This window comes from Alnus glutinosa, chromosome 10, assembly GCF_958979055.1.
Source record: "Alnus glutinosa chromosome 10, dhAlnGlut1.1, whole genome shotgun sequence".
NCBI classification, from domain to species: domain Eukaryota; kingdom Viridiplantae; phylum Streptophyta; class Magnoliopsida; order Fagales; family Betulaceae; genus Alnus; species Alnus glutinosa.
The window spans coordinates 20,330,220-20,353,596 of record NC_084895.1 but is presented as its reverse complement, the minus strand read 5'-3'; the positions used below and the strand labels follow the sequence as shown (position 1 = coordinate 20,353,596).

At 34.2% G+C, this 23,377-nt stretch overlaps 1 protein-coding gene across 2 annotated transcripts; it reads left to right on the top strand.

Annotated features, from left to right (window-relative positions):
• The first annotated feature begins 3,530 nt into the window (after positions 1-3,530).
• LOC133879477 (uncharacterized) lies at positions 3,531-21,555 on the top strand. Of its 2 annotated transcripts, XM_062318050.1 has the most exons (9): positions 3,531-3,954; positions 4,072-4,368; positions 7,123-7,199; positions 7,465-7,873; positions 7,989-8,138; positions 8,974-9,078; positions 19,547-19,594; positions 19,696-20,132; positions 20,759-21,555. In XM_062318050.1, exons 1-9 carry the CDS (start codon positions 3,633-3,635, stop codon positions 21,362-21,364), a joined length of 2,451 nt encoding a protein of 816 aa, XP_062174034.1. In that variant the 5' UTR covers positions 3,531-3,632; the 3' UTR covers positions 21,365-21,555. The 2 variants fall into 2 exon arrangements, with proteins under 2 accessions (XP_062174034.1, XP_062174035.1); XM_062318051.1 differs by lacking the exon at positions 19,547-19,594.
• The last annotated feature ends 1,822 nt before the right edge of the window (positions 21,556-23,377 follow it).

The window sequence follows — 23,377 nt, the reverse complement described above, 5'->3', positions numbered from 1 at the left end:
GGGGCCCTTAAGTGAGACATGCATGAGGAAGAAATGAATAAATGAATGCATTGCGTTGCATAAGATTCATACGTTACATCAAATGGTTATGATCTGTTTTCTTACTCAGATGTACATGAGATGTAGGTGTTTCGCAGAACCGAATGCGAAATGCTTATATATGTGTATAGCTAGGTGAGATGATAATAAGAAAATGCTAAGGAAAAGATAATACAATTTATGTTTGCTAACTGTGGTTTACGTTGCAGGGAGTACTATCCTTGAAATCTGATTATGCTTTGATGTTTGATAGTCTTGGATGGTATTTGATAACTGTGATTTACAATATGGGAAGTATCTTTACACTATGGTTATAAAGATACTTTTTCTAAAAGACATGCTTAAAGGATACATGTTACTTTTAAATGCTAGTTTGTAAGAATTTCATACAAAAATAATTTGTTAAATATTTCTGTCTATTTAGAAAACTATTCTAAAAATGTTATTAGCATCATATTTGATACAAAATTACAAAATCTATCAGAGTTCTGGTAAACGAGATTGAGAGTAAGAATTTTCTAGATGTTCTGGAAGAGCTACTACGGTAGAGGACATAATTAAATATGTCCAGTCCTATTCATGATATTTACCTTTTTTTGTTTCCTTTTTTCTTACTAAGTATATTATGTTGATTATATATATAGTAATTTAATAAAAAAATTAAATATTATAATATTATTAATTCAACCCCAAAAGAAAAATCATTATTTTTCAACGAAGACTTGACCTTTCATGTTTAAAAACCTTTTTCACTTAGTTATTGCAATGAAAACCAATATTTATTTTCAAGCCGAGTGCTAGATCTCTTGCAAGCTTTCACAGGGCATTTACAAAGAGCTTTTTTAAATTTTTTTAAATTTAACTCTATTTTTTTTTATTATTGATTTAGTTAGTTATTTTTTAAAGCTATTAAATAACAGGCTCTCTAAGAGCACTAACAGCAGCTTCCCAACCATTTTTCCTATATTTAGGGAACAAAACCATTTTTTGTTTTCCAAATAAAAAACACCTCACAATAGATTCCCTTAATTTTCCATATACCAATTAAATATTATTTTTTACTCTTATTTTATTATTTTTTCTCTTTCTTACTTTTATTTTTTTTTTATCAATTTCTTTTCTTCTCCCACTCATCTTCTCTCTCTAGACTCTCTTGCTCTCGTCTTCTCCGGCTAATCCTGGAAGAAAACCAACAAATCTGGTTCCACTTGCAGAAGAATGCCAACAAATTCCCAAAACCCACAAACAAAGCAGAAGCAAAACAAAAACCAGCCCAGTCCTCACAATTATTAAATCCAGTACCATCCACCGGTCGATCAACTGAAGATCCACCGGAAATCACCCTCTACTTCGCCGAAAATCGCCTCACCTGGGTTCACCGGTGGCAACCCACCGACAATCGGCTCCTCTGGGTTCGCGGGAGATGACGTGGAGAGAGATCGAGGCGAGAATGAGGTAACCCAGAGAGAGATCGATGGAGACAAAGAGAGAATGAAATTTCTGTGTGAAAAAAGAGAATTAGTGTGAGGAGGTGAGGCGACGGTGCTTGAACGAAGAAGAAGAGGAGGAGGATATAGGGATTGCGATCTGCGTGTATTGAGAGACGTGAGAGGAGAGATAATGAATTTTTAGGATTATAATAATCCATTGGGTAGCTACAGTGCTACCCAATACATAGGGAATCACTGTAGCTTCCCAAGGCCCTAATGTATATTTAGGGCATTTGCTATAGGAGCTATTTTGTGGTTTTTTCTGAAATTTTCCCTATATATAAGAAAGTGAATTATTATAGGGTAACTGCTACTAGTGCTCTAACTGTTTCTCTACTTTAAATAAATACTATATTTTATTGATAAAGTTAATTATCTAAAGCATTCAATGCATTAAATTCAAGGTAAGCCAACCCTTTTGAAGCATTCAATGCAAAAGATAATATTAAAAAATTATAACATTCAGTTTTTTTGGCTCTTATATGGCCATTTTTATAGTTTTTGTTAAAAATATAGAAAAACACCAAATATGAACTTCGAGTTCATTGAAAGCGCTCTAATCACTTATTATAGCCACTCGATTAAAGAGACATTGGGCAAATCCATGACATGTTGTGAAGAAGACCCTTCTTTTAAGGGTCAATACTAGATTTACAATCTTGAAAATTTCAGTAAACAATTAAACAAATAAATAAAAATTAAATCTAGCACGAGCATACTGATCGACGTCAAAAAAGAAAAAAGAAAAATAAATACTCTTCAAATTCATCCAGTACTTCTACTACTAGTACTTTACTAGTCAATATCAAAATTTTGATAGTTTTAAAATAATGCGAAAAAAAATATCTCTGAAATAGTACAATTAATTAAGCAAGTTGCTCTTAATCTACTAAACACTAATTCGCAAGAGTTGTATTAATATATGGGATAATTGCACCGGAGGTCCCTGTGGTATACCATAATTATTTTTCACTCCCTATGGTTTAAAAAGTTCACTGGAGGTCCTCGTGATATGCAATAATTACAAATCGATCCCTGGCGTCAAATTCTGTTAAAATTTTTAACAGATTCCGTCAAATGCCACGTCAGCGCCACGTGTCGCCAATAAGATGGCGACACGTGTCTATCGTAATAAAAAATATAAATTTATTAAAAAATAAAAAAAAATACTTATTTTTTTATAAAAAAAATTCAAAAAAAAAAACAAAAAAAAAAAGAAGCTGAAGGGGTGGCCCAGCCACCCCTTTGGGGGTGGCCTGGCCGCCCCCAGCCACTGGGGGTGGCCGCGCGCCACCCCCAGTGGCTGCAGGGGGTGGCGCGCGGCCACCCCCAGTGGCCGGGGGTGGCACGCGGCCACCCCCAAGGCCCAGGGGGTGGCCTTCGGGCCACCCCTAGATCTACTAAGGGTGGCCCGATGGCCACCCCCGGCCACTGGGGGTGGCCGCGCGCCACCCCCTGCAGCCACTGGGGGTGGCGCGCGGCCACCCCCAGTGGCTGGGGGCGGCCAGGCCACCCCCAAAGGGGTGGCTGGGCCACCCCTTCAGCTTCTTTTTTTTTTTGTTTTTTTTTTTGAATTTTTTTTATAAAAAAATAAGTATTTTTTTTTATTTTTTAATAAATTTATATTTTTTATTACGATAGACACGTGTCGCCATCTTATTGGCGACACGTGGCGCTGACGTGGCATTTGACGGAATCTGTTAAAAATTTTAACAGAATTTGACGCCAGGGATCGATTTGTAATTATTGCATATCACGAGGACCTCCAGTGAACTTTTTAAACCATAGGGAGTGAAAAATAATTATGGTATACCACAGGGACCTCCGGTGCAATTATCCCTTAATATATTGCAAATAGTAATAACCAAGTTGCGCTTAATTAATGTATATTTTGATATAGTAGTAACAAGCAAGTTGCTGTTAATCTATTAACACTAATGGGAAAGTTGCACTTTATAAAGGAAATGTAGCTCTTAGGAATGAGTACTGTGGTTACGCTCTCCAATCCTTTCTTCAAATTCTTCTACCAATCTTCCTTTTAGTTTCTTTTTGTTTTTATGTTAATCCTACCACTATTTGGATATATATATTGACAGATTAAACATGGAAGTAAAGGATGCGTTGAGTGAAGCTGTTCTTGAAGTTCTTGACAAAGATAATTATGTGGAATGGAGTATTCGAGTACAAACCTATTTGATGGCTCAAGATCTTTGGGACACAGTTGAAGCAACCACTGAACCTCCTAAGCAAGAAGATGATGAAGCTACTTTCATGGCTTGGAGCGAGAAGAATTCCATGGCTTTAAATGTGATCCAGAAATCATGCCGGCCGGACACATTATTTGAGATCAGGGAGATTAGTTCAGCTAATGTTGCATGGAATACTTTGGCAGTAAAGTACAACGTCCCTAAAAAGACTAGCTCAGGTCTCTCTCTCTCTCTCTCTCTCTCTCTCTCTCTATATATATATATATGTATCTTTCTCTCCAAAATACACATGCATGCATATATGCTCAAACAAAGAAGGCTTTGAATACGTACAGCTGTTCTTCAAGTTCTGGAGAAAGATAATTACGTGGAATGGAGTGTTCAAGTGAAAAACTATTTGATGGCTCATGATCTTTGGGACATAATTGAAGCAACGACTGAAGCTCCCAGGCGAGAAGATGATGAAGCTGCTTTTAGGGCTTGGAGCAAGAAGAACTTCATGGCCTTACATGTCATCCAGATTTCATGCGGAACAGACACATTTTCTAGTATTAAATGGATTAGTACCGCAAAAAATGCTTGGGATACTTTGGCAGGAAAGTACTATAACGTGCCTCAAACTTCTAACTCAGGTCTCTCTCTCTCTTTCCAATGCACATGCTCAAACATTTTTAATGTAAGACTCTCTCTCTCTCTTTCCAATGCACATGCTCAAACATTTTTAATGTAAGATTAAAGTATGCATGCTATCATCAGGAGAATACATATATATTAAAAAAAGAAATTCAAAAGTTTAGGCAAAATGTAGTAGCTGGCTCCCAATCCAAAATATTATTTAAAACTACAAGTGAAAAATATATAGTGATCGAGCATGTGTAAAAAATATTTATCTTGTTAATGGTCATGTAATTTAATGATAATTGCTTTAATCATAATTAACACTAGCTATGGGGTTCACCATGAAGATTACTTATAATTACACGTGCTAAAATCACTAGCTAAATCTTTTTAGCATTAATTTACTAATTGTAATTCAGCTCATTATCTGGTTTGTTGAAAACCATTCAATTAGTGGTGTGTGACATTATATATACATTAATACATTGGATAGCATGAATGAATTTGTTGTTAAGCTCATAATCTGGTTTACTTTATCAATTTTTACCATTAATATATTGCTATTGGAACTGTGACGTTCCACATCTCCTGGGTATGGGAATGAGAATGTATTTATATGTATAAACGCACTCTTCTTTACACAACACGTTTTAAAGCCGTGATGACCATGAACCTATCAGAATTCTGCAGTTAAGCGTGCTTATGCAATAGTAGTATTAGGATGTGTAACCTCCTAGGAAGTCTGGTTTGAGAGAGTTAAAAACAAACAATATTGTGTCATTTGAAATGAATCGTTACATGAACAATTAATCATCATTCATTTTCATTAGTCTACTTAGTAGACAACTAAAGTTTCTATCCTGGTACTGTGTTGTTACATCTTGAATTCTATCATTGGCTTACATTCTTTGCATAATTAGCAACATTTTTGTAGCAAATGTTGCTTTTTCTAATTAGTGATGTTTAATCGTAACATTGCCATTGACTTTTTGTGATGCCCCGATCTCTAGCGAAAAAAAAGGCCAAGAAATCTTTGCTGGCATTTTTTGAGCTTTAGCGGCGGTAATGCCGATTTTTTTGTAGTGGTAATTGTTTTTTTGAGTGGAATATGTATTCATTTTCGTAAGAGATGAAATAGATCATTACTAAACAAAAGAATGATTATTTCTATGAAATTGTCATTTCATTCAGAGGTCTATTCCACAACCAAACGAGGCCTTAATAATTTTTTTAGAAAAATCATTAGTTCAATTGTTTCTTATGGTCTGGTAATAAATAATTATTTAACAAAAAATTAGTTGGCTCATGATTTTTTCGGTTCAAGTCAATTAATAAGATTTAATAAATATATACAAAATCTGGGGCACTTTAGTGATAATGGACTGATGGTGTGTGCATGCATATATATATATAGATATATGTTATTGGCTTTCAATTAATTAGTAAAAGAGTTTTTGCAAAACTTTTTGTCCGGTATTATATTTGTGGAATATATATTTTAGCCCCTCAATTATTGCTATTTTTTTTTATCTGCACCTCAAAATTTTAAAAAGTTACATAAGGGCCCCTTATACTACTATTGCATGTCAAATTAGACACTTTTATAATTTTTTTTTTCAAAATACCCTTAAAATTAATAAAAAACTACTATTTAAAAAAACAAAACAGGAAAAAGCTGACAACACCAAAAAGGGTTAGCCCTTTTAATATTAACTCCCTTTATTTATTTATTTATTTATTTTTAAACGATTACTTTTTATTTATTTTTTAATAATTTGAAAGGCATTTTAGAAGAAAAATATAAAAATATTTAATTTGACATGCGGTAGTTATTTAAAGAACCATGATACTTCTTTTTAAAGTTTAAAGTTGTAAATAAAAATATGGTAGTAATTCTCTGATTAAAGTATACTTTCATCATTATCATCATAATATTTTATATCTCACTTGCCTCGTCGTGTCATATATGCTTCTTGTTGCACTAATTCTGAAATTTAAAGTTGACAGAAAAGAACGTCCATATATATATATATATATAGTTGGCATGTTATTGTAGAACCGGTTCCATATATTTTGGGGCTTAAGCTAAAAATTTTAAATGAGGTCTTTTTTTGTGGGCCCCACTTTTAATGATGATTGTTTTTGTAGAGGTATGACTTGTATTTCAATAAGTCTTTTTTCGTGGGCTCCACTTTTTTCATTGGCTTCCTTGTAGTCCATATCCTTTTAATTGAATCTCTTAATAAGAGAGAATTTATACTTTTTTTTTTGTTGGTATTAATTGTTGTATTCTTGGATCTCTAACTAGCTATTTATTTTTCTATTGAAGTTAAAGACTCTTCAAAGAATTTTTTTTTTTTTTAAAAAAGAAAAGTCTTCAAAAAAGAGATCATGCTTCTTTTATTTTTTCAAAATCATTTCAGTTTATGATTGGGCTTTTTTTTTTTTTTTTTTTTTTTTTTTTTTTTAAAAAAAAAAAAAAAAAAAACTTATCTTTGAGGCCTTACTTCATTGGAAAAAAACCGTTTCAACTTATGATTAGGCTTTTTTTCTTTTTTCTTTTTTCAAACAAATTTATCTTCTCAGCCTTATTCCACTGAAAAAAAAAACTATTTCAGATTATGATTAGACTTTTTTTATTTTATTTTTTCGGAACAAACCTGTCTTTGAAGACCTTAAGCGACCGCCTAACTTGCCTTATGATTGAGTCGGCCCTATGTTATTGTCAGAATGGCATCATTTGATCATCATTTCATTCTACTTTGCAGGCAGCAACGTTAACCAAAATGTTGACCATGAGGTCCTAAACAAGGCTGTGCGAAGTGGCAATTGGAACGCTGTAGAGGTACCTTAAATCATCATTTGTCTCAAAATTTTAAATTTATACGAATATTTAAATTTAGTCATATAATTAATACTTTAACACTCATTTTCATGTTTGGGTTCAAACTAAATTTTAATTGACGAGACTCAACGCGCAAAATATTTAATTAAAATAAAGTAAATAACTAAACCAAGATTTGAACTCAAGCTAAACTGATATCCCTTTTTCAAAAAGTTTAGCAGATAGGAATAAATGAATTTAATAATTTATTTTATATTCTAACAAGGTATTTCTTAAGCGGCATCCGGGTGCAGCGGGTGTGAAAATCACAAATTTGGGCCAAACGGCTCTTCACGTTGCTGTTGGTGCTGGGCATGAGAATATAGTGGAGAAGTTAGTCGTTAAAATGTCGGAAGGAGAATTGGCAGTAAAAAATGGTTATGGCGACACAGCTCTTGCTGATACAATTTATAAGGGAAACTACCGAATGGCAGTGTGCATGCTTAGAAAGAACGTGAACTTGGCCAGCATTAAAAATTCGGCAGATGATCTTCCAGTTGTTATGGCTATTTATTATGGCCATATAAAGTTGGCTCGCCATCTCTATTCTCTTACTCCGGAGGAAGATCTCATGCCAGAAAAAGGCATAGACGGCGCTACACTTTCTTGCCAGGCTATATATACCGGAACTTTAGGTAAGAACTCTTCGTCTACTTATCCGTCAAGAAATGATTTTTTTTTTTATGTCTGTGTTCCCCTGCATGTTAATCATTGTTTTTGGTGGGACTTCTGGTGCAACACATGCAACAGATATTGCTTTGGATTTAATCGAGCGTTGTCCACGATTGGCTCTTGCTATGGACAAAGACGATCACAGCCCTTTGTACGCATTGGCTTCTGTGCCTTTTGCATTCCCGAGTGGAAATCGGCTCGTGTTTTGGAAACGATGGATCTACTCCGGTTAGTGCCAATCTCTTTTCTCTTCGCTTTTCTTGAATGAAAGCACTTTTTGACAAATAGCTGCATAAGTTTTTAAAAATGACTTTGTAATCTGCACACCCTATAGTAATTATAAGTAATAAATAACTTCCTTTATGGTATTTTTGTTTGAAATTTGACCAAACTGTCAATGAGCCGCATCGTAACCAGTCGAAAAAAGGCATGTGTCTCTTATGATAAAATATATATATATAAAAAGAAAAGGAAAAAAGATTAAACAAAAATGAAAACCGGGAATAGCACATTGGCTAAAGGGAGTGACTGAACCACTGCAATAGCCTTGGAGTGGTTTGACTACTTAGGTCTGCCAAATGGAATGGTTCACCCAGCCCGAGGTCGGTCAGTTCGGTCAAAGGAGTTGACCGAACCACAAATGATGATGATGCAGCATATTGATAGTTTCCAATTCAATTTCTAATGGAATTTCAGTGTAGGGAAATATTTGCCACTTAAATATGATTACCATAAGGAGTGCAAAGTCACTTTTTGAAACCCATGGATCTACTTAATTGCCAAACCATCAAAGATCCGAATGACTGATTTTTCATTTTGTTCCCGATAAAAATTAAAATTGTATAAGAGGAATTGAATTGAATTGAATTGAATATCTGGTACTAATTGTGATACCTGTAGACTGCTGAAATGATTATATACTTCAGGACAAAGCCAAATTTATTTATTTGATCTTTTGTGTTGCTATAAAGAAGTTAAAGTATTGCTTATGTGAGAACACATATGAACTGTAATACCCGACTTCTTACAATTGAGATTCATTGGCCTTTTTGGTTGAAATAAGGTATGCACATTCAACACGCACGTGCCATCAAGGAAATTCGTTTGAACATTAATCAGAACGTGGAAACTAAACGCCAAAGAGATATAGTGAGAATGATCGGATCAGGTATGTTGTTGCTTAAACTTTCTTTAATTCATTACGCTTTGGCTTGTAATTATAAGAATCATATATATTTTGCACAACTTCACGTTTTTTTCTCCTGTCATAGTTACTGTAAATGATAATTAAAACCATGATAATTCCAGCTTTCATCAGAGTAAACAGTAATCTAATAACTATTTTTCTTTCTGTGTTGACGATATAAATGCCGAAAGTACTTTGATCCTCTATCTGCACAATATTTCCTTAACCTAAACATCAAACATGACACATGCAATTTAACATGCAAGAAGGTACTTCAAAAATAAAAATAAAAATTAACAAGAAGGAAAATCAAAAGTAGGGAAATAGGTACTTCAAAATCTGGAAGTTTCCTACAATTGTAGGACAGTTACAATTGATAAGTTTAGTAGATTACTTTTATATATTTTTATTTATTTATAATTTATATATATATATATATTTTTTTTATTTATAGGTAAAGTAAACAGACCAAAACTAATCTTTCTTGAAAAATTTTAAAGTTCGTGTAATATTCCCATTTTGATCCAAAAATTTCTCTAGTAAAGGACTTTTAAAAATATTTATACTGTGTAATAATGTGGAAACTTTTTGAAGGCAGATAATAAACAATTAGAACACATGTCGTGATCATAGAAAGAGCTAAAAAAATATCTTTGTACTTTAAAAAGAATATGAGACCATGTTACGATCTTAAGTGTCTCACATCAGTTACATGCAATCTTAATCATGTATATATATAAGATTTTGGACACTCTCTCTTTGCAAGCCGCTTTTCAAGGATGAGTTTTAATTACCAAGGGTTTGTATCATTTGGTATTAAAGTCAGGTTTTACGTCACGGGTTTGAAGAAGGGGGCAACCTATGAGATAGAGTGGGCCGTCGTGGACGACGAATTTAGAAGCGTGGTGGTATATTACGATCCTATATAAGTGTCCTACATATGTTAAGTGCAATTTTAACCGTGTATATAAACTCTTAAGTACACCCCTCCTTTGTTAGAACAGTTTTCGGTACGGTGTGAATGGCATGTTCTTCGATGTTATTCACATTTTCAAGAACACTACAAAACAACCAAAATTAAGAGACCTTTATGGGGATCTCACTCTGATACCTAAGTCAGTCTCTGAGAGAAAAGTATGCTCTATGTATAAAATATTCAGTCAATATTTCATATCAGGGGTATGAGTCTATTTATAGGCAAAGATGTGGATTCAAACCTGAATTAGGTTTTTTGCTCCCATTTAACCTAGGAGTGCTTGAAGTTTGATTTGGTTTGGGGAGTCCTATCTCTATTTAACTGGGAGTTGGACTGTTGATCAGATTCTTTAAGGAGTCCTTATTGGACCCGGATTGAAACTACTACCCTAATTCGACTTGGATTAGGATTATTCCTAATAGTTACCCCCCAATTCCCTTATCTGATACATGCTTGGATAATGTGAATTTTATGTCTCGGAAAATTTGAGCCTTGGCTTGTTCCGAGGCTTGAATAATCTTTAGCTTCCTACTTTCGAATGTCTCAGTTTGAAGTTGCCGAGGGTGGTACTCCTTAGTGAAATTTGTAATCTTCTCCCGGTAATGAATTAAAGAGCTTTTTCCTGTAATATCTTCTGGAATTGTGTGATGCCTTTGTGATTTCTGCAATCAAACTTGTTAACGCACAACATAATATATGTACCTCCCATAGCCTAGGTTAAACTTGAAAATCGAGGGTTTTATCTCTGTCTCTTTAGCTCCGAGGTAGCTCTCTTGTACCTGTAAATCTGTAACCTGAAAACTGAGGGTTGTCTCCCTTCCTTGATTTTGATAGGGTTGTCTCCGTTCCTTGTCTTTAACAGGCTTGTCTCCCTGCCTTGTTTTCTCTGCATGGTTGTTTCCATATCTCATTGTTTTTAATAAGGTTGTCTCACTTCCTTGTTTTTGATAGGATTGTCTCCATGCCTTGTTTTCTCTACATGGTTGTCTCCTTGGATTTGCCTTAGGGTTGTCTTTCTACTTTGTTTTCACTATAGGGTTGTCTCCCTGAATTTGTCTTAGGGTTTTCTCTCATCCTTGTTTTCTCTGCAGTATTGTCTCCATGGATTTACCTTATTTTTTCTAGGATTTTCTACTTGCCTCTTTCCTCTAAAAGAAGCGGCATCAACAGGTTTCCTGTCTCTAGACCGAGAACACTTCGATGCTTAAGTCAGCTTTATTCTTTTATTCAAAATATTCATACTATATTTATTATAATAAGTCTGAATTACTGAAAAATAATAACATAGTTCATAGAAAACATAGATGCGGAAAAGAAATAAGTGCCTCGCTCGTGACTTCCGATGGCCATTATTAACTTATCTCGGCTATAACCTCCTGGTAACTTGGTTCTCTACGTCGTGGACTCCTGCTTCTTCGGTCCTCTCTTCTCTTTATTTCCTCCTGGGGATCATTCTCCCGATCACTATCATTTTGTTGAGGATGATCTCGTGGGTTGTAATTGTGATGATCCCTTTTTTCTTTTTTCTTTTTATATACAAAACGGAATCAGCATAGTGACGTGACAATTAGTCATTAAGCCAACATCAACCTGATACATCTCATAACATATGCATAATATATCATAGATAAACACAATGCAATAAAAACTAAATTTATTATCTAAAAAGTTTAATTACAACATCAGAGTCATACATCTGTCTATCTATTTAAGGCTTAATCAAAATATTATTTACATCAAAGAATGGCTATGCAAAAGAGGTGTTACAAGTCTATACTAAAGGTGGACTATCCAAAGTCCGACAAATACAACCGTCGCGAAATGCTTCAGTCGTAATACCCCAAATACAAAGTCACTAGGTCCTCATCGACATCAGCGATACTTGCTATAACGCCCTGACTTTTATATAAGTCACAAAGCAGATTATCATAATTCCACATGGCACTACTACCATTACATACACTAGCAGCGGAAGAAAACATGTATAATTTTTTTTTTTCTTTTTAAAAGGGATCACATCTCACTCTTCATCATATGATACCAGAGCTTCTATTTGAAAGAACATTTTATAAATAGAACATAATATTATTACAACAACATGAAACTACTATTGTCTTGAGATAAAATCAAAGATGCCACAACAACATTTACACACATAATTTTAAGTATTGACTCAACATGAGTCAGTCCCTCAAAAGGTGAGAGGCCTCTTACAAGCTTCATGAACAAAATTCTAGACAAGTATAAGGGTCATCATTTATCTTCTCCTCAGTCGTATCTGTAAAATTACCAAAATTTTACAGGGGAAATGTGTGAGTCCACCATTCAGTAAGTATAAAATATTCTGACCATACATGTGTGATGTGAATCCCTCTTTTTCCTTTGAAAATCTCTATCTTTAATTTACTAAATGGTAATCTTTGTAAGGATTTCACAAAAGTATTTACTTCCTAAAATTTCGTAATTGTTTTGTAAATCAAGCCTAAAGTTTTGTTAATACATACTTAATAAACACCTAAAATGTTTTTCTTTGCATTTAATACCTATCAAACCCTTATCTCATACCATGGAATATTAAAACAATTTATATCAAGTTAATGAGAAACGATAAATAAAAACGTAAAACAATATATATCATACCACATGCTTGATTCACATAATAAATGCATTAACAAGTTCATTTATCACATGTCACACATTTAAATATTCATTTTTCATTTCATCTTCCCATATGTTAAGTGTACACTCTCACTTGGCCTCTGGAGTTTGCTAAGTGTATACCTCCCCACACTTAACCGCTGGGTTACTACCAATTTATCTCTCTTATAGCTTCGATGTGCTAAGTGTATAACACCACTTAACTGCTTGGTTTTAACCGCTGGGTTGCTACCAATTAATCCCTTTTATAGTTTCGAGGTGCTAAGTGTATAACCTCACTTAATCCCTAGGTTCCCATCTTTTACAAACTTTTCACATATCACATATAATCATATCTCATTTTCCTTTGAAACTCATTTTCCTTTAAAAATTCATTTCCTTTAAACATATGAAATATATCATATCAACATAATTTATCATAATCATATTCTAAAATATACAGTGTAATGCCTCGGTCCCATATTGGGAATAGATAAATAGCTCACATAGAGTGAGTGGTTTATAAAGATACTCATGAGTGCTAAGTCCCACATTGCCTAGTTACAAGGTGAAACTTGGCTTTATAAGGGATTATAAGAAAGCTCCAAATTGACTAGTCTTTTTCGGGTGATAGCGCAGATGTGGCTATCACTTTTCTCTGGGTCGTTACATACAGGCTCATAATCACACTAAAAATATTGTACAATTTATGCATCAAGTGTAGGGTCAGTAAGTTTTATATTTACCACTTTGGCTTAATCTCCTGAAATGATCCCTTGTATATTTACTACGTACTCTCCTTTGCTGAAAGAATAACTACACCTTCCCATTCCTTTCTCTTACTTTCCTTTATTTGGACGAAAAATAAAAGAAAAGAAATACTTTTGTTTTATGTCTTCAAAAAGAATACTCAGAAACTAAATAAATAATAGCCAATACAGGAAGATGCATCGGTGTACTCTTATAGCCAAAGGCTTAAAAACTATTAAATGATTTTGTTGGGATTTGCTTCACTCACGATTGGTCTTCTTTGGTTCATTTTCCAAGCATTTAATGTAGCCTACCTTTTATTTCACATCTTGTTTGAAGCTAGCATGTGTATTTTGATTTTATCTGAACATTGACGAAGGAGGTACATTTTATAGACAAAACGCGGAGATGAATTAAATGAAGAGAGGCGCGTGCTTTATCTTTCATTTTTTCTACTGACAGAAAGTTTATCTGTAATAAATACAAGGCACGCCCGTCTTCTTTGTTAAAGCTTTCCTGCTAACATTTTTAAATTTTTTTGTACATAAAGTAAAAGTTTATGTAGCTTTGAAAGCTACACATTAAAGCTAAAAGATAGCTTTGAAAGTAGACTTATAATAGAGCGTATTTGATGTAGTTATGAATGCTACGAAAGTATCCTACCTATAAATGATTTTTATTTTTTATTTATTTATCAAAATATGTCACTCTTCTTCAATGGAGAGAGCTACAAAGTCAAGACCTCCATTTTCAATAGAAACCCATGCAAACCTCTCTTTTTCTTCTTTTCTTTCAAACTCTTATGTCTACAAAGCTAAGCCTTAGCCTTGTCTCCTAAATGTTTCCTACACCATTTTCTTTTCTTTTTCTCATAGACACTTTTGTTGACAAAATCAAATGTTTATTTATTATTATTATTTTTTTAATTTAAACTTCTAGTATTATTTTCTAAATCACTTCAAAATATTATCTATTACTAGCTCTAACTACTAGCCACTAACCTTAAACTAATTAACTAACACTTTCCTTGATTAAAATAATTAATCCAAATATTACCATAATAAATAATACTTAAATTTAATTATTACGTTTTCATTAATTATTTATATTCGCAATTCTTTTATGCTGGCATTACACCTGCAGCCAAAGCTTCAACATGTAAACGAGTCATGGTGGTAGCCATGTCTGCATAGGTGGAATTATGAGTCCACAAACTCAGCAGTATAAAACTCACTAAGTTTTCACAATGAGCCAACTCTTTTCTTTTCAACGTTACGTCTACTATAATAGCTACTATTTGTGAGAATCTTTCTTTTAAAATATTTCGTAGCTAATATGAAAAACACATGCGCTTTGTACCAAGAGAAACTTTACTGCTTTACACACACATTATACATATATCAAGTGGTTAAGCCATACTTGTATACAAGTTTTCCAAGCCTTCGGAAAATACAAGCATACAAGTACATTTAAGTAGAAAGTGAGTGTTATTATAACCCAGCTATGCAGAGATATGAGCATTTCCAAAGCTTTAGGAAATACTCATATCTAAGCACAATTAAGCATAGTGCCTTATAAAACATCATATGCACTATAGCCGTAACTTATATATGTTCTGTTCTATTCAAACTCATAGGCATATTGATACGTCTAGCATAAAATTTCATAAAAAACATTCTATGCAATCTATCTGTAATTGTATACATATGTTCCGTTCCATTCAAATTCATAGGCATATTGATACATCTAGCCATGAAAGTCATTGTAAAATATGTCACACATCATCATCGTGTTATGTATGCTCATCATCTGTTTTCATCTCATTCTGGTGTCGAGGGTACGCAGACCAACGTTATTTCGTTTCATGGTGCCCAGGGGTATGCATCCCAAGGGTTTTTAGTTTAGTGTTTTGTTCCATGTACATGCTTGTGCTTTAGTGACTTACATCATATGTGTTTATGCTTTCACACACTTATCCAATTCTAAATATTTCATACTTTTCACATCACTCTCAATGTAACATGAAATATTATCTCATTGAAATCTCTTAAAAACGTAACTCAAATCACATTTCCATAATCATAACATAAAGCTCATAAATCGTCAAAGCATCGTCTCAATATAATTGAAGGTATTGAAAACATCCACATACATATATCATCCTAAATTACCATTGGCTCGGGTTTTGGATTAACATAACATTTTATAGATCATAAAACTTCATGAAACGTAATATTTTTTTCTCAGTGAGTTGAATACTCACTTGACTGCTTGGTAATTAGCTTAAAGAAGGATTCTCAATGAAAACCTTGCAATGCACCGTTGCATTACACATTGCATGACACATTATAACTAATCCACAATATTTTCTAACTCTAAATCCTACTTAGATTCTTGATTTGCTCAAGAACATAACCCATAGAAAACCTATAAAATTTCAAAGGCTCCAATTGACAACCCATTAACTAATAACACTAACCAATAACATTATCTTAGGGTTAGACACACAATTTACCAATTCAAAACACTTAGACAAAAACTATGGTTTGGGGTCTTACCTTGATTTCTCACCAAAATGAAACCCAATGCTTGAAGATGGCTTAGAACATTTCAAAATATACAATACCTAATAGAAATTGAGAGATCAAGCTCAAACTCTCAAAAATCTACACAAATTTAAGAGAAGTTAGGATTTTCAGATTTACCTCAAAACTATTGTTGAAAATGTAGATCTTGCAACAAGGATCACATTTCCGTTGTCGGATTTGAGTTTGAAAGCTTCAATCTATCGAAATCTAGGGTTTATAGTCAAACCTTAGGAGAGAGAATAAAGGTTTTTCTGAAAATTGAGAGAAGAGAGGAGAAAATGAGCTAAAAAACTCGCTTAGCCAATTTCTACATAGGCCTATCCGGACACGCTTTAAAAAAAGTAACTTTCTGCCAAGGCCGTCCGGACACGAGCTGAAATCTGAACCTTCTGTCTAACCCGTCAGGACACAACAACAAACAAGACTCTACTAACTTACCTGTCCGGACACAGAAATGGTTCGTTCGGACACCAAACCTAGAAAACCAACTTTAAACGTTTTCGAAGTGTTCTTTTTCCTCATTTTACCTAATTATTCACTTAATTATTTAATTTATGTTTTAAACCCTAAATTCATATCTTGGACATTATAGTAATCTTGAGGTTGATGGTCTCGACAATTCTGGGGCCTGTTATCCCTATCGTTGCTAGCTGATTCCTTTACTCTCCTAAAAACCAAACCAGCTTGCGATTCTTGATGAGCTTCTTGATTAGCAACCTTAGGGCTATGCACCCCTTGGTGTAATGACCTGCTTGTTCAAAGAAATCACAATATTTGCCTTCATTCTTGTAAGGAGAATTACCTAGTATCTTCGGTAGTCGGCGAAACTCCAGATCTCTTTTGATCACCATGAGGACTTCTGATATCCCGGCGTTGACAGGCGTAAAGTCATAGACCTTGAACTTCTTTGTCGACCTCTGCTCTTCCCCATCTTTTCTCGATTGAACCAGACCATAAACACCTTAAGAGTTTCATTACTGCGGTGATGCAATGTTAACAAGTATCCCGAGGGCTTCTTCTATGTCCGCAAAGCTAGAAACTCCGTAAAGAATATCTTGCACAACTCCTTGAACTTATCAACAGAATTCGAGGCAGCTTCTTGAACCAGTTTCGAGCATTCCCAAAGACAGTAAGAGGGAAGGCTCGGCACGCTACTTCATCGGGTGTCCCATGAATATCTAGATGAGCTTGGAAATTCTCCAAGTGATCATGAGGAACTCTGTCTCCAGCATAACCTAGGATCAGAGGGACCTTGAACTTCTTAGGTAGCCGGTAGTTTGCTACCCGTCTAGTTAAGGGTGAGCCCGTACCCAACAAGAGCGTGTCCACTACTACGGAGTTGCTCCTTCCTTTCCATCTCCATATGCGTGCACCTTCTCTCCAACTCAGCAATAATTCTACTCAGATCTCCTGCATTTTCTCGTCATTTCTCATGACGATTGACCCTTCCATTCCTGTGTTCCTGATGATTATCCTCCCTGAAATTTGTCTTCTTGGCATGGTTGTTGTGCTCTTCTTCTTCATGCTCATGCCGGTTTACCTCAAGATGGCATTGTCCCGGAATTCTGAGCAGTAACTTTGCATTCTGCCATGTTAGGGCTTCCAACATTATTTCACGATCTTGATCTCCATCTCCTGGGGGAGGGAACAGTGGAGGCAATGGATTGTTCTGATCTTCTGGGGGCGGATCAGGCTGAATGACTGGCTCCGACTGCTTTCTTCTCGGCCAGTTAACTTAGCCGCCTGAACGTGTGCTCACTACCATAACAGATATATGTTTTTTTATTTTTTATTTTTTAAAAAAATTTATGAGAAAAGAATAATAGATTCCCACAGACGGTGCCAAACTGTTATAACAATTTATGGTATGGTGTGAACAGCACATTCTTCAATGTTCTTCACGTTCCCGAAAACACTACAAAGCTACCAAAATCAAGAGACCCTTTCGGGGATCTCACTCTAATACCTAAATCAATCTCTGGTGGAAAAGTATGCTCTATTTATAAAATATTCAATCTATATTTTATGTCTAGGGTATGGGTCTATTTATAGGCAAAGAGGTGGGATTCAAACCTGAATTCGGTTTTCTACTTCCATTTAACATAGGAGTGCTTGGAGTTTGATTTGGTTTGAAAGTCCTATCCCAATTCAACTGGAAGTCGGATTGTTGACCAGATTCTTTAAAGAGTCTGTATTGGATTCGAATTGGGACTACTACCCCAATTTGACTTGGAGTAGTATTATTCCCAACACCCTTGCCAATCGGTTTTTAAGGGTGAGTTATAAATGAGGTTTGTATCATTTATATTATGATCATAAGTGTCCCATATACCTTAAATGTAATGTTAACCATGTGTATATAAGCTATTGGGCACTCTCCCTTTGCAAGTCTATTTTCAAGGGTGAGTTACACTTGAGGTTTGTATCATTTGGTACCAAAGCCAGACACCACATCACGAGTTTAAGTCATGGAGGGGTGACATATGGCATAGAGTGGGGACGCACAAATCGGAAATGGAAGCGTATATTGTAGTATCTTATAATCCTAAGTGTCATGCATGGCTTGAGTGCAATCTTAATCATGTATATATAAGCTTTTAGCTAGGCACAATTTCCTTGCAAGCCGGTATTTAAGTGTGATTGTTCTACCTGAAATTTGTATCATTTTAAATTATATCTTGATTCTATAATTTATTAAGGTTGTTCAAAATAATGAACGACCTGAATTTAAATAATTGCACGATAATTCTCTAGAATTGTAAGGAATCTCAATTCATGTAATGATATTATCCGTATACTTATCATTTGTTAAAATACTAAAACAAAAATTAATACAAACAAATATTGTTGGCAATTAATTACATTAAAGAAATCATTGTTCAATTAAATTTTGGATAAAAATTTCTTTGAAACTGGGTTGGAGGAATTTCCTCCGACTCAATTTCTATAAAAATGTCATATATCCCTTAAGTATATGAGATATAAATGTTTTGGGTATTTCAAAATAAGAATTTACACATGTCAATCATGTGTAGCACTATTTTAATCATACGTTAGCGGCTGGTGCCAATTACAAGAAAATGGTAATAGGTAGGGTCGAGTATTGTAAATGGTAGTTTGGAGGAAGTGTTAATGAAGTCTCAGTTCGAAGGGGGTAAATGTATTTTCCACATATATACATTGGATTTGCATAAAGATAAATGTAGTATATACATAATGCTTTGTTTATATTACACTTCTAAATAATTTTCATTAACCACCATTTTGTCAACTATGTGATAGATTTAAAATCTTCCTATGCTTCATTTGCATGAAAAAATTGTGGTTAATTAATTAGATATTATCTACCACATCCAATCCATAAACTCATATTTAAATATAATTTTGAACACTTACACATAGGTCGGTTTTATTTTGAATAATAAATATACTGTCCATTTTGTGTAAATAGTGATTTTCTAATGTGCATGACTGAGCAAATTTCATTTTTATTTTGCAGTGCTATCTCTTCTGCGCCAACTAATTCTAAGTCTCCTTAACCTATTTGGTAATATATCTATTAATTTTCTGATTTATTTTTTATTTTTTTTTATATATTTATAGTTTCATCTAGTTAAATTGGCAATATTGCTTTGATTATTGACAAAGGAATCAAGGATTTATATGAAATGAAGTCGATCCATGTCCAAGCCGATGAACTTCTACGTATCATGTGCAAGGAGGTAGCAATTTCAAATACTGAACAAAGGAAGAAAGGTTCCGTTAACGTTTATGATGCCATCTTCTATGCTATAAAGAGGGGGATTTTTGAATTTGTTTTCGAAATAGTCAAAGAAAGTCCAGATCTTGTGTGGAGCTATGACGGCGAACGTGTTTCAACTATATTTTCTGCTGCTGTCTTACATCGTCAACCTAAAATATTTAGCCTTATATATGGGCTTGATGTGAAGAATGTTCTAACGTATAAGCATGACAACCAAAAAAATAACATATTACATATGGCCGGGATGCCAGCACCTTCGACTCTGGCTAATCGCGTTGCCGGTGCAGCTTTGCAAATGCAAAGTGAACTACAATGGTATAAGGTACCTCCCTCCTCACTTTATATTTCTTTCATACATTTTCACTACCGGCTATATTTTACAAATTCTAGAGATTCTAGGACTCGCGGAGATTGAGAGAAAAAGTTAGGAGCTAGAGAACAATTTACTTTGGAAAGAGGCCAAGATACATGTTGTTTGATCGCTTGTCCGGCCGGTAAATTTAATAATTTAAATACTTTAACAATTCCCTTTATGTGTGGACTCAAACTTTCACTTTCTCTTTTAATAGGTGAGACCCAACACATAGAATATTCAATTGAAATATGTGGGATGAATGCACATATTGATGGAATACAAAAAGTGTTTATTTATAGGTTAGGTCAAAGACCGTCAATTAAAATAGTCGCTTATTTATTTCCCCATAGAGGAATAAAACCTTTGTCTTATTAAAACACTATAAATAAACTACCTACACCAAATATTTGGCCTACACTTTAATTTATTGTGGAATTTCTTCACGAATTTGGATAGACTAACATTAATATTCAATTTTCTCCATATAAGGATAAATATTCACTGTTTATGATATTGTTGTTGAATGTGATCATGTAATTTTATTTATATATTAATGGTAGCATTTCTCTATAAATATATTTTAACAAATGCAGGAGGTGGAGAGCATTGTCCATCCCAATACTAAAGAAGCTTTTAACGATGATGGTATATGCCCACCAGAATTGTTTACGAAGAACCACAAGGACCTGATGAAAGAGGGAGAGCAATGGATGAAGGACACCGCAACTTCTTGTACAGTGGTAGGCGCTCTCATTCTTACCATTATGTTTGCTGCAGCCATTACCGTTCCAGGCGGTAACGACCAAACAGGCCTCCCAATGTTCTTAAAGAAAAAGGTGTTTATGCTCTTCATAATATCTGATTCCCTATCACTCTTTTCTTCGTCAACTTCAGTGTTGATGTTTTTGGGAGTCCTCACGTCACGTTACGCGGAAGACGATTTCCTTAAATCCTTGCCAACAAAGATGATAATAGGCCTTTCCACACTCTTCTTCTCCATTGCAACCATGATGATAGCCTTTTCTGCTGCTCTTTTAATTATTTTGCGTGGGGATACATGGCTTGTCATTCCTGCCATTTGTTTGGCTAGTGTTCCTGTCACCCTGTTCGTATGGATGCAGTTCCCACTTCTTGTGGACATGTCCATTTCAACTTACGGACCAGGTGTCTTCGATAGGAAAAAGAAACGTTGGTTCTAACCCCTACATATATTGTGATATACCAATCACTTTTGGAGAATTTTTTCTTTTCTTATTTTTTTGGACGGATGACTGAAGAATTTTCAGTTGGCTCATGTTGCTAATGCATTTCATGTTTTTATGCTTTTATATTTTTTAATTTGCTAGCTTTCTTTGGATACTTTGACAAAGGATAATACTTCTTAATTCAATATATATATTTCCTGAAAAATGTGTCGACCGGCCTATTCCTGAGACATTACCTTCAAAAGAAAAAGATGTTTCATTATGCCTTTGTTGACCTTTTGACTATGTCATTAGACGGAGGTCTTGATGTCTGCTACTCTAGTATGTTGTCTATGACTATGATTGATGCAGTCTAAAGGGACATAGTTGAGAAAGCGATTGGATCAAAGTTGAGTGACATGAGGGCGAAGGAAAGACTATTGGGTAATACATCACTAAGTGTATTCACTGTCGACAAGTTAAGGTGCAATGTAGTGATTGCAACATAATTGTGAGTGCATTACAGTAATTATGGGTAGGTCAAACATTGTTCTGAGTTTTTTGAACTTGAGAGGGTTAGAGGTGTTTGATCGAATGTATTCGGATGAGTCTAGGGCATAATGAGACATTTTTTTCGTTTCGGGATGTTGCTATGATGGTATTTTTTCGTAAATATTTGGTATAGTGTTCCAACCCTTTTATGCAAGTATTCTCGGTGGTCGCACGGTCTATTTGCAACTATGAATAATGAAAAATACTTTGAGAGATATATAACTGGGTCGTGCCCATTGTGTGTGAGTGGGAGATGTTGAATATATATAAATGGGCATCCACATGGGCACACCCCTAATCAGTATTCAAGCCAGATGTTTGTCAGTTATATCTAACAGGTGTTATTCTTTTCAGTTATTTTTTCTAGGGAGTAATTGCTCCAAACTGCTCTCTACTCATCAATAGGGTGAGAGTATCCTATTAAATGGGTTGAGATAAGAAATTGAGAAAAAGATAACTCTCAGTTTTTCCTGTGCTTCTAGACTGTGGATTTTTCCATTACTTTTTGGTAGTGTATTCCACTGCCGAGAAGAAGAGGTTTATTAGAGAGTCACTTGGAACAATATTTGATCGCACTGCAGATAAGGTATTGTTTTATTCCGTTGTGCATGACAATTTTATTTCTAATAGGAAGTTATTGTGAAGTATATTTGGATGGACATAAATTTCTTACAAACCAATTTGTAGGAAATTTCATACAACCCACATATAAGATTGACATATGTCCATTAAACATGTGAGAAGCACATGTTTATTTTATTAATGCTATTAAAAAAGCATGTACTTCTAACATGCATTAAAACAACATGTGTTTCTCACATGTCAAGAGACACATGTAAATCTTATATGTGGGTTATATGAAATTTTTTCCAAATCGATTTGTAGAAAATTTCTGTCATAATTGGATAGGGAACAATTCTATAAAATTTAGAAAAAAAAATTATAAAAAAGATCATAGAAAACCAGAAGAGTGCTCTTAGCATGGCTAAACACTTTGAACTCATGTGTGATCCTACTACTAATTTAATTAATTCACATTTTTTTTGTACTTTTTTGTTTAAAGAATTATATGGCAAGATATTAGATTGATGCATTCATTTTGAATGAACCGCTTAAATCTTTAGAAAAGGGGATGCTGGAATTTCAAAAAATACAATGTGTGTTTGGTAAAAGAGTTCTGTTGTGAGTTTTTTATTTGAATAAAAATAAGAAATGATTGATATAATATAGATATGAAATGAGATTTGATTTTTTTTTTTAAAGGAAAGTGAAAAAAAAAAATATTTGATAATAATTTTTAAAAGAAATTGAATTTTTTTTTTTTTTGAGAGGTGAAAATATGGAGCGACGGTACCATAAATCTTACAAAAAATAAAAGTAAATTTATTATGACATTTACAAACTAGCCCTTTGAGATGACAGAGTGGTTTGGAGATGCTGCCAGTTGGCTAGCAATTTCTGAAGTAGCCATTAATG

Coding starts and splice junctions, on each gene's coding strand:
- LOC133879477 (XM_062318050.1), top strand. CDS start 3,633: ATGGAAGTAAAGGATGCGTTGAGTGAAGCTGTTCTTGAAGTTCTTGAC. Junction 4,369..7,122: donor GCCTCAAACTTCTAACTCAG/GTCTCTCTCTCT, acceptor TCTACTTTGCAG/GCAGCAACGTTAACCAAAAT. Junction 7,200..7,464: donor GCAATTGGAACGCTGTAGAG/GTACCTTAAATC, acceptor TATTCTAACAAG/GTATTTCTTAAGCGGCATCC.